Source organism: Podarcis muralis, chromosome 2 (genome assembly GCF_964188315.1).
Source record: "Podarcis muralis chromosome 2, rPodMur119.hap1.1, whole genome shotgun sequence".
Taxonomy (NCBI): Eukaryota; Metazoa; Chordata; class Lepidosauria; order Squamata; family Lacertidae; genus Podarcis; species Podarcis muralis.
In genome coordinates, this window is record NC_135656.1 from 87,301,315 (window position 1) to 87,318,662 (window position 17,348).

At 41.7% G+C, this 17,348-nt stretch overlaps 1 protein-coding gene across 1 annotated transcript; it reads left to right on the forward strand.

Annotated features, from left to right (window-relative positions):
• The first annotated feature begins 891 nt into the window (after nucleotides 1-891).
• On the forward strand, nucleotides 892-15,266 carry CCDC174 (coiled-coil domain containing 174). The gene is made up of 11 exons (XM_028719261.2): nucleotides 892-1,022; nucleotides 3,136-3,240; nucleotides 4,009-4,109; nucleotides 5,282-5,340; nucleotides 5,553-5,733; nucleotides 7,521-7,616; nucleotides 10,605-10,741; nucleotides 11,592-11,686; nucleotides 12,364-12,487; nucleotides 14,020-14,169; nucleotides 14,749-15,266. The coding sequence occupies exons 1-11, from the start codon at nucleotides 981-983 to the stop codon at nucleotides 15,072-15,074; spliced, it is 1,416 nt and encodes a 471-aa protein (XP_028575094.2). The 5' UTR covers nucleotides 892-980; the 3' UTR covers nucleotides 15,075-15,266.
• Nucleotides 15,267-17,348: the final 2,082 nt, after the last annotated feature.

Below are 17,348 nucleotides of genomic sequence, written 5' to 3' on the forward strand. Positions count from 1 at the left end.
GTCTGCCTTCAGAAATTTCCTCTCAGTACTAAAAGGGCAGGGGTGTGTGCCAGCACATATATCCATGCACCCCCTGCACACACACAAATTTAAGATTATCTGAACAGGGCTATTCCTTGCCTTTCTCCTCTAATAGTAAGTATGTATACTATGACTACTGAGCCCACTCGCTCCTTTGGACTTTTTTTTTTTTAGGGAACTATGTCCCCTTCCGCTTAAGATCTTTTCCCCTTTAAAGATTTTTTTTCCATACGATGCTTCCCCAAGCCTGCTGATTATTTCTCCCTTGTATGCGAGGCGTGCCCTTTTGGCTCCGCAAGCAATTATCCTCGTCCTCTGAACATCAGGTCCTGTTTATTGCTTCTGTCTATGCTACGAACAAGGTGAGTTTCCTATGGTTTAATTACCGTGCGCTCTCCGTTGCAGTTATTGTTAAATAATTAGGAGCCAGAAGAAAGCCTCTACTGTAGATAACCCCGCAATCTGTCCAAGAGCGCCCCCATCTGCCTTCTGCGCTATACGCTACTACCAGGTTCAGCGGCGGTGTAACCTGCAAGTACCACCTGCTGGAAGCAACAAGAGGTACAATAGGGCTGTTGCCTCCATGCCAGGCTTTTGGACTCTGCAGAGGCAACTGATTATAGTCAGCTGGACATTCCTTTGAATGAACCCGGCAGAGCTACTTCTTATGTTAACAAGCCTTATTTTTCCTTCCCTGGCCACCCAACCTCTCTGCTCTGCGCTGCTCCCTCAGCTCACCTCCCGCAACGTTCGACACCTCGCGCCGCAAAGCCTTTCTCCCCCATTACGACACTGTCGTAAGCGGCGGTACTAAAGCAGCCGTCTCCATCCCGGAAGCCGGGTTCGCGCTTTACGTCGCGCCTGAAGCCGGAAGTATCCGGAGACGGGGTTTCGTTTCGTTTTGTTTACTGTCTCCGCGTCGCTTGTTATCGGCTGTCGCTGGGGCGGCCGGCGACAGCATGGACAGGAAGAAGAAGCCGCTGGATGTTACGGTTTCCTCGGTGAGTGGCGAAACGGGGAGGAAGCCCATAGGGTCCCGGACACACACACACACACACACACACACCGCCACCTTTGCCCTTCTTACCCTACAAAGGGGGGCTGAGCTGGAAGGCCCAGCCTCTGGTGGAAGGGGGGCGCTCTGCACATGCTCGGGGGTACTTGGAAAACCCAGCATTACTACCTTTTGCATGACAGAAGTTGTTGCCGCCCTTGCACAGATTGTGAGCCCCCCAGGCTAAGCTGTGGAAAACAAATGGTTTCTTTATGCCACTTTACATGCGCCCTTACGCTCAAATTTACTTGTCTTTTTTAATTTTTATGGTTGTAAGTTGCTTTACATTGTTGTTAATATTGTGGTTTTAATGCTGTAACCTGCCTCGGGACTTTAGGGTTGAAAGGGGGGGGGGTGTAGTAAGAATATCTACCTTTCGACATTAGGGTTGAGCACCAGGTATAAATTAAGCCCCTTTTCTCATACACCTCCACTCCTCTGCTAATCCCAAGGGCCTCCCTTGATGGTGAACCTTTCAGATTGTCAAGACCATCTTGACAGTTCCTGGGCTCTTTAAATGCAAAGAGGTCCTGATGAGAATGTAATTTTCCAGCTCTTTCCATGTCCTGATAATTCAAATATTTCAGAAAGCGTTGCTAAGGGGAGCGGAAACCCAATTCGGTTTTAGGATCATTTTTAGCTCACACCTTCATTTAAAAATGTTTTAGCTACCCAGAGTACAATAAGATTTTTATGCTGTTGATGTAGACAGCTATCGGACCTGTTCATTCAATCCAACCAGAATGTACTACTCTTAAGTGAAGTACAGACCAGTGTTTTTAGAAGTGATCCCACCATTGGCTCCCAGTACATTTCTGGGCACAATTCAAAGTGTTGGTGCTGACCTTTAAAGCCCTAAACGGCTTCGGCCCAGTATACCTGAAGGAGCGTCTCCACCCCCATTATTCTGCCTGGACGCTGAGGTCCAGTGCCAAGGGCCTTCTGGCAGTTCCCTCACTGCGAGAAGCGAAGTTAGAGGGAACCAGGCAGATGGCCTTTTGGGTAGTTGCACCCACCCTATGGAATGCCCTCCCATCAGATGTCAAAGAAATAAACAACTATCTGACTTTCAGAAGACATTTGAAAGCAGCCCTGTTTAGGGAAACTTTAATATTTGATGAATTATTGTATTTTAATATTTTGCTGGAAGCTGCCCAGAGTGTCTGGGGAAACCCAGTCAGATGGGCGGGGTATAAAAATTATTATTATTATTATACATGAAAATTCTGAGCAGTCGGTCAGACACCTGAGCTATCCCACTGCTGTGTTGCAGAATGCTCGGGTAAATTTTTATTCACATTTTTAGGGGTTTTTGCATAAAAGAAACACTTGGGTAGGAATGTTCAATGTCTGATAAGATGATGTTATATATTCTCTTATGAATATAAATATTCTGCTTGATCAAGTTTATTGATTGGGAGAGTGAGGTGGGACTGACAATCTCATCAATCCCCTCTGCAAATCTTTTTTTAAAATGATTGATTAAAAATGACAGTGTATGCTATAATGTTCCATAAAATAAACTGTGTTGCAATTTAGTGTTTTAAATTGGAGGTTGGAAACCTTTTCGGCTTGGTAAGTTGTGTTCTTACATCCTCACCCCCCTCCCAAGAAGCACTGTGATAGGAGGGAAATAACATCAGGTGACCCATTTTTCCTTTGCTTCCAAGAATGATCCCAGTCAATGCAAGTGTGGCATATCAATTGAGTTTTCAAAATAATCAAGTTTTATCTGAGGTAATCAAATACCAGTCCTTGTCTTTTTGTAAAGCTATAGATTAAAGAACATCTGAATCTAGAACTGCTTATTACTCCTATATTATATTGCGTATATTTCTAACCAAACATCGTATGGGGTAAAGTTTTGTTAACCCTCACTTTATATGCATTTGCGCTGGTCACCTTACCAGTATTTTAATTTCTCAAGGCTGTAAGTATTTCAGTTGCTGGACTATACAGTAGTTGCAAATTTATGTTCTTTTCCACCGAGACTCATTTAAAGTTCTTTATTGTCTTGCTAAAGGGAAAATTGTCTTTCTTTTTCACTGTGCTTGATGCAGCTCATAGACTTGAAAGCTGAACTTTTCAGAAAACAGGAAGAATTCAAAAAAGAAAAACTTCTGAAAGATGCTGGAGTCCCTGTAAAACCTAAAGCAACAAACAAGGTAGAGTTTGTTTACAATTCAATCCTATAACTATCTGCTCAGAAATATGTTTGCTGAATTCAATGGGAATTGTACATAGGATTGCAGCCTACAACTTAATAACCTTGTTGAATTCAGTGGGACTCTAATTCAAGAGTGATCTTCTCCTTGAACAGCTGCCTGAAATTCTGAACAGTAGTTTCCAGAAATGTAACATGCTCAAGGCTAATGAGCTAAAAAGATGCAATTTGAAGAATTGTGTAAACTGACATTCAATAATTCTGTACTTTTCTATACTACAGAATAGACCTTTTTGTTTTAAGAAGGAGGGTCTGTAGAACCCCATGCTACTGTTAGGCAACTTACTTGCAAACCATTTATTACATTTAGGAAGAGTTTTGTAGGGATGGAAAGCTTTGGTGCGCTGGATATAGGCTAGGGGCCTTATGTCACACACCTGAGCTCTGATGTATTAAGAACTGGCCAGTACTGGAGCCTAGTTGATGGAAGATCTATCTTTTTTTAAAACAAAAAAATAAAAGCCTGCTGGATCAGGTCAAAAGTCCATCTAGTCCAGCATCCTGTTCTCACAGTAGCCAACCAGATGCCTTTGGGAAGCACACAAGTAGAATCTGAGTGGAACATCACACTCCCCTCTTGCAGTTTTCAGCGACTCATGTTCAAAAGCATGCTGCCTCTGACAATGGAGGTGTTGGATTCTATGACTATTTGTCATAACTGAACTCTGGTATAGTATTTATGTTTCGTTTTGAAAATTTAATGTTACAGAAGCCGAACATTTGGACTAAACAGAATAAAGGTGTTTCAGATCGTTCTGAGAAAGATGCTGAACAAAAGATAGAAGAGCAACAAACATTGGACAAATCAAGGTAATACTTCTGAGAAGGGAAGACCTAAAATTTTATTAGTCTGGTTACATATCATACACTGAACAAATGTAAAATAGGACTGTGTGCTTCAGAACTGATGCTCAGTTTCTGCTTCTGAAATTAGTTCTGAACTTTAGCAACCCTAGGCTTGAATGCCTGTGCTATAGACAATGACTTCTCTGACACCCAGTGTGTAATCATTTGTGCATCTGATGCCACAGGTTGCCTGTTAAAATACACCTGAAGTCCATTTCTAAGGGTGTGATTTATCAGACAGTTTGCACATGAGAGAGTTCAGATTCAGGCATATGCTCCCTTGAAATACGTCCCCAACTTTGTAGGATGCTCATAAGCAGTTTTGCTCAGAAGGCTTAGTTCACTTCAGTGGGTCGTTCGTCCCTAGGAAGTGCTCAGGATTGAAGTCTATCTGCAAATAAGAAGAATAAGTAATGTCCTTCATTCTCCGTGTGAGGGCAGTGTAACACGCTTTGCATTTCGACAATTATGTACAGCATCACATTCTTGGAGGTTTGGTGTCTTTCCAACTGGAACTAGTAGTATCCCTCTTTTCCCATCTCCTTGTTCCTGAGGGCGCTAAGGAACAAATGGCTTGGAACGCACAGGCAAATTCATTAAAAACTGTGGCATTACAGAAAAGGAAGGAACAAGGAAGGAAGCAATGTGCACAGAGAACAGAGAATTGTGCTTGCAGCTAGGGCTCCTGTTGTTTCTACCAAAATAAGTTGCTTTATTAAACCAAACAAAGTTTCTCCCTAGCATTGCTATGTTTTGATAGTGTCCATGGCTTTGATTATTGCCTTCTGGGCCTCTAGGAAAGCACTATAGCCTCTTTTTTAAAAAGTAAAATTGCCTCCATGTGATTCCTCCTGAGAGGTCCTTGTATATATGCATGCCCATGATTGTGTGGAGGATGTTGCTGTTCTGTCCACAGCTACAGCAGTAGTGACCCAGTATTCTCACCATTCTACCCTTGGGAATCAAAAATGCCCCTGTTGCTGTTGGTTTAGGTCGCATAGGCTGCCTTAAGAGGAAGCAGCCTTGACTGCAGGCAATGACGTAAGAAATGAAATCCTTCTCCCATATCCGTAATGGCAAAAGACTTCTTGCTTTCTCATGGTTAACTGAAAGGGATGTGTTCCTGTGTTTTGTAGGCAGAAACTAGAAGAGAAAGCACAGCTCTATGAGAAGATGACAAAAGGAGACTTTCCAGGTGAGTGAAAGCCTTCTTCTTTATGTACAGCAAAATTGGCAACTATCTCCCTAGGATTGCTTGTCAGACTCTGTTTTCTGCACATTGTCATGTAGCGTAGTCAAGGGCATTGTTGGCAGCGGTAGAGCTGATTGCTGCAATTTTATATTGACTCCTCTCTCGGCTGGGTCCTTTTGATATCTGTCATTTACAGATTGATTTTTCTGTTTTAGATGAAGAAACTGAGGATTTGTACCTTGTGGATTTCACCCAGAAGATTATAGACAAACGGAGAGAAGTACAGGAGCTGTGTGCAAATGAAGCTGCTAGAAAGGCAGCAGAGAAGGCAAACAGGGAGGAAGAGAGACTTTCTGAAGCAGAAATTCCACCTCCTCAGGACCCCACTGAAGAATGGTTTGTGGTAGCATTGTGGTGGTTCAATCTTGTTTTCTATTATTTCTCTGCAATTACTACCATCATTCCCATACCACCTCCCGCACAGAGAGCATCTCTTAAGTGAAGGATACTACGAATCTATAGTTAACTTTCTTACCTATAAGGAAACAGTATTCCATGAGTTTTCCTTGCAAAAGAATTTCCAGTAGACTATGCTTTTTCATATATATTTTTTTAATATATATTTATTAAGGTTTTTCGATACAAAAAACATATTTAATAAAACAATGTTGATTAATTAGATGTTAATGACTGAATTTAAAGACTATGAACAAAATGATAATTTGCTTGGAAATAATTTTATAAATATGCAAGTGTGTGGGGGAGGTGTGAGGGAGTCCAAAGTAATGATGAAAAGATGCTAAATAATCAACATTGTTTTTCATATTAAGGGTGATTCAATTGTACGTTTTCCTTGGTTAGATGCTGCATGAATTTCACCCCCTCCTCCATTTAGAATAGAGTTCAGTCATAATATTTTTTGAACAGCATTTTTAAGTTTGATTCATATGCAGAAGCCATTAAATCAACCAGCTGAAATTCTGTTCCCTGCTCTCCTATCAGATGTATACACATCTCTTAGATAAACAGCCACCTTTCCCTTTTTAGTAGCAATATTTTCATAAAACAAAAGTGCATACTTTTTAAAAGCATTGATATTTGTCAGTCTCTCTTAAGACTTCTGTGAACTTGTTTGGCCCATAAGATCACAACTGCTATTTTCCTGGCTTGCCTGGAGCTGCTGTATTTAAGCTTGTGTTACAGAAGTTAAATTTCTAGATATTTAAATTTACTTTAGTTGTAAAAGCATGCATCTTGCAAACAGTCACCTTAGTACTACAAACAACTCATAAATTGTTTTCTGGACAGTCAGTGAATGTGTAAGAAAAGTGTTGAGATGCTGCAAGGTTTCTCTTCCCGCCTGCCCCCAAATCGGCCCCCAGAGTTGGAAAAAAACTGATAAACAGAATTGGATACCTACCAGTAGGTGCTCCTGGGGGGTGAGTAGAGATAGAGAGAGCTACTCCTGGGTCCTTGGCATTCTTGGAAAAAGCAACATAATGAAAGCATAACTCATTGATAGCTAATAATTAGCACTGCATGCTGGGCCCATCAGCACTTTGGACAGCTATGTGTCTGTGCACTCTAAATAATTTGGAGCATTAAACACCAAATATTACTGCCACTCTTAATGGACAGCATTTACTGCTACTGTACTTGTCTGGATCTTGAACAGTTTTCGATAAGAGAAGTAACTGAGAAACCATTTTACATAAAAAGAACATTGACAGACCTTCTGCTTTGCATTTGTGTTCAGCTTTCATTAAAATAGTGGAACAAATGCAGAAGCGATCATTAAATGAGTCTTGAAAAATATTGTTTCAAATTTAATACTTGTGTGGGAAGTCAATGCTGCATCATTATTTTCGCCACAGGGAGCAGGCACAGTGTGCCAGTTTAGATGCATGCTATTGTACATTTTTAATGGTTCTTTAACTACCTTATCACAAAAGCTAGCAGCTGAATTACAGTGAGTTTTAGAAATGGTGACTCTCATAAATGTTGGGGGGGGGGGAGAAATGGTGCTCTGTTAAACTTGTGACTGCTAACATTTATGGTGAGGTAACTAAAGGATTGTTCTATGCAAAGCATGCATATTACATGTATGTATTTGTTTCCTTATTTTCTAAGTTATAAATCAGACTGTTACTTCTGTATAAAGCTGATTTTACATTTAATTCTAGGGTAGATTATGTGGATTCCTTGGGCCGTTCTAGACGCTGTATGAAGAAAGATTTGCCACATCTGCTTCAAATGGATAAAGAGCTTCAGGGGAAGAGGTGATGTGATGCTTGTACTAAATTAAATAGCTGTTGTTTTCTTTCATTTTTAGGTTGCATGGTATGCCATCACAAATCATTTCAGATAGAGGGGCCCAATTTACATCACAATTTTGGAAGAGGTTAATGCAGTTACTAGATGTGGAGCTAAGCCTCACGTCAGCGAGACACCCGCAAACCAATGGGGAAGCTGAAAGAACGAATGCAACACTACAACAATATCTGAGGTGTTATGCTGGTTATCAGCAGAGCGGGTGGTTAGAGAAGTTGAGTCTAGCAGAGTTTGCGTATAATAATGCAATGCATGTGTCTACGGGCAGAGCCCCATTTGTGGCAAACTATGGCTTGCACCCAAGGGCATTCCCAGGTCAAGAGGAGCAGTTAGCAGTACCAGCAGCAGAACAAATGATAGAGGAGTTGAGGTGCATTCATGTGATATTGAAAGAGGATTTGGAAGAAGCTAAAGAGGCTTACAAGAAAGCTGCAGATAGGCACCGGCGAGTTGGGGAAGAAATCCAAGTAGGGAGCTGGGTATGGCTGTCTACCAAGGGACTACCAATACGAGGGAAGTGTAAAAAGCTAGAACCAAGGAGATTGGGACCTTTCCAAGTAAAGGCTCAAATTAACCCAGTCGCTTTCAAGCTTCATTTGCCTGAAAATATGAGAATACACCCTGTATTTCATAGATCTTTATTGTCAGTGTTTGTACCAGCACATAAGTATCAAATTTCAAGGGAACCACCTCCTTTTCCCACCATGATGGGGGAAGCGGAGACCGAAGTGGAAGAAATATTAGACTCGAGAATAAGTAGGAGGAAATTACAGTATTTGGTTGCATGGAAAGGGTTAGATGAGTCTGAGAACTCATGGGAACCAGCAGAAAAAATTAACGTTCCAGAATTGCAGAGAGAATTTCATAGAAGATATCCCCACAAGCCAAAACCCCAGAACTGGCATCTTCAAGAAATTTTTGAAGAGACAGATAGCAAGGAAGAAGAGTTCATAGGGTTCGGTCCTTCAGAAACAGAGGAGAGCGAGGAGGAGGAAGGGGGGCTTAGGGGAGGGGGTGATGTCAGGGAAGAGTTAGAGGTTTTCAGTTTATCAGAGGGAGAAAGCATTCCCCAAGGGGGGGAGGAGAGCAGTGAATCTAATAGAAGGGAGCAAGAGGAACAACAGGGAGGGACCGGCTGTTCACAGGAAAGGCAAGGGTTAAGTTCTAGCTCAGATTCGGAGGAGGGGAGATACAAGCCAGCTCTAGCCAGGAGGTTAGAAAAAAGAGCGGGAAAGCGAAGGGAAAGGCGCCTTCGCCATTTTGAGAGTGGCTGGTCATGGAGAAGCAGAGCTCAGAAGGTATCTGAAAGTAGTGACTCTGAGGAATAATAGTTAAGAACTGTTTATAAGAATGTTTTGTTAATACGCAATAAAAAGTTTTATAAAAGAACAAGAAGCGTTTCTGTGGTGATCTGAAGAGGACAACGACCAGTCCTGACATGGTGGGGTATGGGTACTTGGCCAGTTGGACTCTGATGGAAAATGTTCTGTGTTCACAGAAGAGTACATCCAGCTGTTTCTTTACCCCATGTCCTAAGCCCTGCACAGGTTCCTGACGAATCTTGTTTCGTTTGAGCTAAGAGGACACTTGATTTTTTTTGTAGAGAACAAATTCTACATAAATACATGAAAAAGCTTCTAGGAGATGAGCAAGTTGACAAATTTGTCTGTGCATTCTGGTCAAATCTGTGTTTGCAGCCAAGTTAGCAATATTATAATGCTTCTTGTCGAGGATCAGCTTGGGGAAATCAGGGGTGACTAATTTTTTCGCCGGAAATATACTGGGAGCCAATGTAGGTCTTTCAGGACCGGTGTCATATGGTTTCTGCAGCCACTCCCAGTCACCAGTCTAGCTGCCACATTCTGGAGTAGTTGTAGTTTCTGGGTCACCTTCAAAGGTAGCCCCACGTAGAGCGCATTGCAGTAGTCCAAGCGGGAGATAACCATAGCATGCACCACTCTGGTGAGACAGTCTGTGGGCAATAAAATTGAATTTTAATGTGTCCTAATGAAACTTAGAGGAGTCTGGCATTTTCTGTTCTTGGATAAATGCATTTCAAAGCTTTTTGATCAAGTCAAGGACATAATGTTCTATTAAGTAGAACTTGATTTGTTTTTCCACTATTAAGTCTTATGATAACCGGGCAAAATGGAAATTTTAGGGAAACTAATCGCATGAGTTATAAAGTAATTGGCTCATTCATTTTTTTCCATAGCTAAGTAGGAAAAATAAAAAGATATTGAAATGTAACTCTGTTGATCTGATGAGGGTAGCTTGCCAATTGCTTTATCTTCTTTTTATTCCATCTTTGCTTCCTATGAAGAGAGTGCCTTCTGCAGAGAAATGTGAACCCTTGGCAGTGGGAGGAGCTATTTCATATATTTTTAGGAATTTTCCAGTTTTTTCTCTTAACATTTTTATTTTTTAGATAACGAATGAAATGCTTTTTAAGGCAGGACTTTACAGTACCGTGTCAGCAGCACATTGCTCCCTTGAAATAGTTTCTGAAAGCTATGTAACAATTTACAGTATCAAGTAATTACAATCCCTTTATATTGTAGAATGTACAACTCAAAGGACATGTAGAGAAATGCTTTTTGGTGGCTGCTCTGCAAGTGTCTTGGCAGTTCAGCAGAATATCTACCCAGAGGTGCTCTAAGGCAGTGTTCCCCAACCTTGGGCCTCTAGCTGTTTTTGGACTACAGTTCCCATCATCCCTGACCACTGGTCTTGCTAGCTAGGGATTATGGGAGTTGTAGTCCAAAAACAGCTGGAGGCCCAAGGTTGGGGAACACTGCTCTACGGCTCTTAGAGAGCTGCTGTTACATGGCATTGTGCTTTTAGATAGGATATACTTAATTGGTTTTGGGATTGGTAGGTTTTACAACCATTTCTCACTCACAAACTCTTAAGGGATGCTTCCCCTCCCCCCTTAGGCAAATGACAGAAGAGAAGACTTTGTTGTCTGAAGATATGAGAAAGGAGCTTCAGCGTCAGCAGTGGGAAAGGGAAGAAGAAGAAGCCCTAAAGAAACCTATGGGACCAATGCATTATGAGGACATTAGAGAAAATGGTGTGTATTCTTACTGTGCATGCAGATCTGCCTTGAGAAATGAGGTGCGCTTCTACTTCCATTGCATAAATAGATTCAGTTCAGTATATCTTCTCGATCAAGGCCATATCCTGATTTTTTTAGCATGGTGATCATCAGCGTGCAGAATTCAGAGGATGCTATAATTAAATGTGGGGGAAACTGGGAAGTCCTGTGAACTTATAGCACATATAATAATAATACATCACACATCTTTACCTAATTAGTGATTAAAATGTTTATATACTGCTGTATCATAAAATATATCACAGCAGTTTACAACAATATATAAAAACATAAAGTCATACAATAAAATCATAAAAAGTTTAAACTCGATCCAGAGTGATTACTGTCAGAAGAGTAGAAATTCTCTGTCCCCATCCTTCATCCGTTGAAAGTGGGGGAAGTCCATTGAAAAAAGATGGTTAAGATTGTTGTGATGTGAGTAATCTGTGTGTATTTAGAGGTGTAATAAACAGGTTACTATTCCGCTTCATTGAAAACTGACTTAAGCAAGCACTGTCATCCTTTGCCTAGGGAGGGCTGTAGGTCAGTGGTAGAACACATGCTTTCTTTTTTCAAAAGATCCCTGCTTAATTCCCTGGCATCTCCAGGGAGGGATAGGAAAGACTCCTGTCTGCAGCCCTGGAGAACGGCAGGTCACTCTAGGTAAAACAGAGCTAGATGCATTGGTCATCTGATTCAGTACTCTTCTGTGTTCCTGTGACTAGTGTTGAATATCATCCTAAGAGGTAACTCTCTGTGTCCCAATATCCCTGTAGTTTAATGCAGGATGAATTCATAACACTGTACAAAAACATCTTCCTTTCAGAGGCCAGACAGCTTGGTGTTGGTTACTTTGCCTTTGCCCGTGATCAAGCTTTGAGGAGAAAGCAAATGGAAACCTTAGAAATGCTAAGAGAACAGGTATGAAGTTTAAGTGTTTACAATTGTGCTGGGGGGAAATATATGTTCCACTGTGGAGCTTTTCCTTGGGTATTGTATGGTTGGTGCATATGAGCAGTAACCTAAAATGTCCAGTGCCAGCCTTTTGAAAGACGTGTAGTAATCGTAGCTGAATCAAGAACTGCCAATATGTGTCCGAATTATTATTGTGACATCTGTGGGTAATGAATCTCCACGTGTGCAAATGTAGGGAGATTAAAACTTCAAAATGGGTTGCAGTTTATTCTTTAGGTTTAGGTGCAGAAAATTATGCAGAAGCTCAAGTTTCCCAAATAGATTTCTTAGTGTGACTTCGATTTAAAATACTCATTTCCTTCTAAACCCAATACCTTTAGTTGTGTGGCTGCAATGAAAAACTTGTACGCCCTACTGTTTGTTTTAAGACTGTCTCTGAAATAAGATTTGATCATACCAAGGTTTTATTATCATGCCTTAGTAATTATTTGGCCACTTACAGAAGTATTTGCAATATCAGAGTTTGGATTTGAAAAATATGGGGGGGGGGGAGATGGGTTGAAGTAAACTACATGGCTGTTAAGTAGTGTCTGTGTGTGATTGTAAGCAGTGAATTATTGGAAATAGCAACGTAAATCACTTGCTACTGACTACATAAATCAATTGTCATTGACTGTTCTAAGACTACAGACCAGAGAGCAAAACGTGAACATTTAGCAGAGAAACGTAAGGCTGTTTTGGAAGCCAGGCTGTCCAAGCTTCGAGCGAAAAAGCGATTGAAAGAAGGTGACACAAAGGAAAATGGAGGTACTTTCTCTATAAATTACTTTCCTTAAATGCAGAGAACAAAGGAGCCACATCTGCATTCATAAAGCTGAACTGTTAATGAGGACCTCGTTAAACGCTGATCATAAGACCAATATTTCATCTCTATTGTATTGCATTTTTTCCCCAGATGGTATTCAGAATCCATTTTCTGAGGGTTATATCTGACTAAGCAACACTCGCGAGAAGACCCATTGAAATAAATTGACTTAAGTTAGCCATGATTTCATTGGGACTTCTCAGAGTATGGCTTGCTCAGATAAAACCTTGAGTCCAATATGATGTTGCAGCTTTTGAGAAGAGTAGAGAAAGATGTTCACTTAGAGAATGCATGTTGGGGGGGGGGGGAATCAGAGGATTGTGGGACGTACTGATACGGCTAAACTTTATTTATTTTTTTCCAATTCAGAGCTCATATATGCCATCTGTGCCTAGTCTCCAAACTTTCTCATTTGTCAGATATTCAGAAGCCTTTGTTAGTCTTCATTAAAATTATTAGGATTATTTCCATCTACTTCAAGGCACTTTCTGTTGCCATTGTTAATTGGCTTCTGTAGGACTGGTGAAGCCTGGCAAAAGTGAAGGTCATGATGCATGCTCAGTATAGAACCAGGTGGAGAACCTTTTTGACTCCATGGTCCAGATTTTTATCAGTATCAACCGTGTGAGTAAAATTTGACAGGTACACAAAACTGGCCACCCATCAAAATCCCCTCTGCAGCTTTTCAAAGTGCTGTTTGAATCAGTCTCTCCTCTCCTGGTTCCAGTGGTGCTTTGTTCTACTTTAAGTGGGCGGGCAGTAGCAGTAATGCCCCTTCACTCCCTGCTTGAAGGAGAAAGGAAAGGGCTTTAATCTCTGCTCATCAGCATATTACATCCTGCTGCATGATGCTGCTTGCAGCTGGGAACAGGGCAGTGGAACCTATTCAGGATTCAACACTGCCATGCTGATGGGTGGGCGTAGTTATGGGGAGAGGGCATGGCAGGCCAAGAAGGGCCCATGGACTGGAAGTTCCCCACCTGTGATATAAAACAATTGGGGAAAGTAGAAGGAACCTTTGACCCAGCAGATGCTGCTGAACTACAACTCCCTGGCCATTAGCCATGCTTCCTATTGCTGTTAGAAGCTGTGGTTCAGCAACATCTGCAGGGCCAAAAGTTATCTGAAGTCTAGGAAACTATAGTGGAATATTTCCAGTCTTGCTTAGTCCCCCCCCCTTGTTATTCCAATGCAGCCTTTAAAAGATACATTGCTAAGCAACATTTGAGCTATCTATTGAAATGCTAGGGGTTTAATTTATTTTTTCTTCACTTTCTTGCTTTGTCGTGATTTTATCTACAGCAGTTTTCTTTGCGGGGTGGGGAGGGAACATCCCAGTGAGATGCTTCCACCCCCACCCCCCCATTAGGTAATGCTTCAGAGTGTCAACTTGTAGCATGGCAGTAGCTTGTTGAATTATCTCCTGGCTCAGAGTAACATTTGTTTTAATAACCTTTATTCTCCACTAAAACAGAAGAAGTTGCTATGCCAGCAGCAGCTGAATCCAAGCCCATTGAAGTGCCAAGGGTTTCCGCGGAAAATAGAAAAGTGGAAGTGATCATTCAGGAAAGGAAAGATACAAAGCCTGGCGTGCCCTATGTCCGAGAGTGGGATAGAGGCAAAGGTAAAGACTTGAAATGTGCATCAGCTTAGCATGGTATAAAAAAACCTTTGAATGGTGAGCTGCTCATACTGTGTCAGTATAATCTCTGCTTCGGTGGGCTGGTGAAGGAATTTCATGTTGTAATAGTCCTGCATAGGGGGGGGGGGAAGGCATAACATTTCCTGTGGATTCAAATCTAAGGTGTTTGGGGAGAAGGCTATGCTACCTCTCTATTCATTAGGCAAAAATGGAAAACATTTTAGCCTTACCTTCTCTCTGTTGTGCTCCTTGATTCCCTTGAGGACTTTTTAGTGAAAAATTGTCACCTGAAATAAGAACTTATTTCAACCGGCGACTTTGTTCTCAAAATATTTATTCCCTACCAAAACCACTAGAGGGCACACCATGCAAGAGGAATGTTGACACATTCATAGCATTAAAATGTGTGTTTTCTTCGTTAGTTCTGCCTCTCTAGTTTATTGTGGCTATGCGACAGTGTGACCAAGATTGAGTTAATGGAAGAGTTTGATGGTTAAGCATAGTATGTAAAAAATAAAATAAATTTGAGCTTGCTCTTTTTCCCCTCCTTCCCGTTAATAGAATTCACTTTTGGACTGTGGTCAAAGAAGCAGGAAGATCTCAGAAATGAACGAGATCCGGAATTTGCACCTCCCTCTGCTTATTTTATGGGTCAAAAGAGAACGCATGACTTTAGAAGCCAGAATTGGAACAAGCCTGGAACCTCATATGAAAAAACAGAAACCCTGACAAGAAACCTGCCATCCCCATCAACTGAGCCTTTCAGTAGCAGCTCACAGAGCAATCAGTTCCCCCCCACTCAGGAACATGACAGTGAACTGCAAAATCAACAGCCGGCTTACCAAACTTTAGATGACATGCTGTCATACTATAAACAAGTAACATGAGCTTTAGATGTTTTGAGATTAATCAGAAAACAGTGTTTGGGATTCTCACTTTTCATTTTGTTTTAAAGCTCAAGAGAAAAGGTATCTTGGTAGGATAGGTATCACATGCCTTTTGTCATGTATGCATCTTGCTGCAGCCCTTGTGCTACTTCTGTCACCACTAGCATTAAAGGTTTCTGTTTTTAAAGATTATTGCTATAGTATTCTGTATTCGCTGCCATTTCCACTGCTGTTTGCATCACCATAAATACGATGACTAAGATCCAAGGGCCTCCTTTAGGCACATCTAAGGCCTTGGATCTGACCAGTGGGAGTGATGATTTAAAAAAATAATAATGGTATGCATACCCAGAAAGAGGCCACCATGCTATTTTGTGAACTGCTTTTGAAAATCCCCTTAGTTTTTGAAATACAGTTTATTATTTAACATGACAGGCTATTCTTTGAGAAACACAGCACACACCTCCTTTTGGCATGCAGAATTAGTTGTCCAGGCCTTTGCATCCCAGCATTAGAGTAATTTAGTGCCAACTTGTACAGTATAGTAAACAGCATTCCATGAAAGGTCTTTTAAATTATAAACCATGTCCACCCTGTGGCAGCTGGTATTTGTTCACATACCAAGCAAAATAGTGCATTGAATGGAAGCTTCTTAAGATTAGTATGGTGCTGGTTCTGCTATCCCATTAATCATCTGGATTTCTGACAGTGCTGACAAAGCAAGCAGTTCATGTGGGTGAGTGTTACCAGAAGCTGCTATTTTAATATAATGGAAAGATTCAGCGGTTTTTTCCCACCCATCTCCCTAACCCGAACAGTTGTTTTGTGTTACTTAAATATTTAAAGCTGTCCATTTCACTGATGCAGAGTGATTAGGATGACAACTGGCAGCAAAATAAAACTGGATGCGTTTTCCAATTCTGCAGTGTCTATTTTAGTTTGAGCTATAAAGTTGATGAAGGATCTGGGGGGCTCATAGCTTTGCAATTGCTTTAAAAAATAAGGCAACACTTGTGTAGTCCCTTTTCTGATTTACTTATCTCAGTGATGTAAACAGGAACAACAGTGTTGCATTGGATGGAGCCAACAAGCGGGGTGGGTGGGTGCAAATGTGTGTGTGTTGGTGGAAGGGAACAGCAATTCCATGTGTCTCAAGATCACATTTCTCTTCAAGAAGTAAGCCCTATGAACGGTGGCAACTTCTATCCTCCAAAGCATTCCTGAGACTTAACAAAGCTACAGCCCACTAGATGGCAACAGACTACTAAAATATTGACAAGCTATGCACAAGGGTCAGACAACTGTTTTATGTACCCAAAAGTTTTAATCAACTGTTGATTTCTAGTACTTAAGAGGAGCTTTAATAGTTTGAAGGGGTGTTAGAAAAACATAGACCAATCTAAAGACAAATCTCTTTAGAAACCCTGGAATATCTGGGTTGACTCCAGCAGCTGGCACCCTGTGGCTTATAGCATTGCTAATGGTTTGCAGACTTCAGTTTCTAGCATAGTTGTATGTGGGGTGCTGCTCAGTTATGTCTACACAGGCATGCTGCTCTCTAGGGTTTTAGGCAGAAGCCCTTCCCAGCCATCATGAAGATGGCAAGCACAAGATGCGGGTTTTTATTTTCATCATATCATCACATGCTCTGCCACTGAGCTCTGGCCCTTCCCCACCTCACGATGCTTCTCATTTTCACTTCTGACGTTTTCAATATAAAAGCACTTCAGCCAACAGCACTGCGGAAGGTAAGCGCAGTCGGCCTTTTAAAGCGTTGCTGCCTGACCGGGCATGGCAGCAGGCAGCAGCCAATGCCTGGCCTGCCAGCAAGGCACTGCCCATCAGGTGGGGCCTCTGATTGGTCCGTTTGAAGCTGGCGTTCAGTCAGGAAGTCCCGCCCTGAGATCACGCCAGCCGGGGGAATTCTCAAATGGCCAGCAACTATGTGAGAGCTGTCTGACGAATGGCAACAGAGCAAGAGGCCGTAACCACCACCCACCTGGAAAGGGTGAGTGTCCATTGTGTTCTAGAAACAACAAGTTGAGCTTCTGCAGCTCATTCTTGCCCAGAGTGGCCTTGCGTAAGTGGCCTGAACCTCACTGTGAGAATCTACATAACAGTGCTCTCTCCTATTATGATGCAAGAATGGGCATGTCATATGGAATGTGCAGCATCACCAACAACTTTCAACTGTGCTGCTGCGACTCTTGGAACATCTGCGGCTAACAGTAGGTAATCCAAAGCATTTCACTGAAAGCATTGAAGTTCATTGTT

Excerpts from the sequence above, each read along its gene's own strand:
- CCDC174 (XM_028719261.2), top strand. The coding sequence starts at position 981 with ATGGACAGGAAGAAGAAGCCGCTGGATGTTACGGTTTCCTCG. Across the intron at positions 10,742-11,591 it reads TGAGGACATTAGAGAAAATG|AGGCCAGACAGCTTGGTGTT; the intron begins GTGTGTATTCTT and ends TCTTCCTTTCAG. Across the intron at positions 14,170-14,748 it reads AGAGTGGGATAGAGGCAAAG|AATTCACTTTTGGACTGTGG; the intron begins GTAAAGACTTGA and ends TCCCGTTAATAG.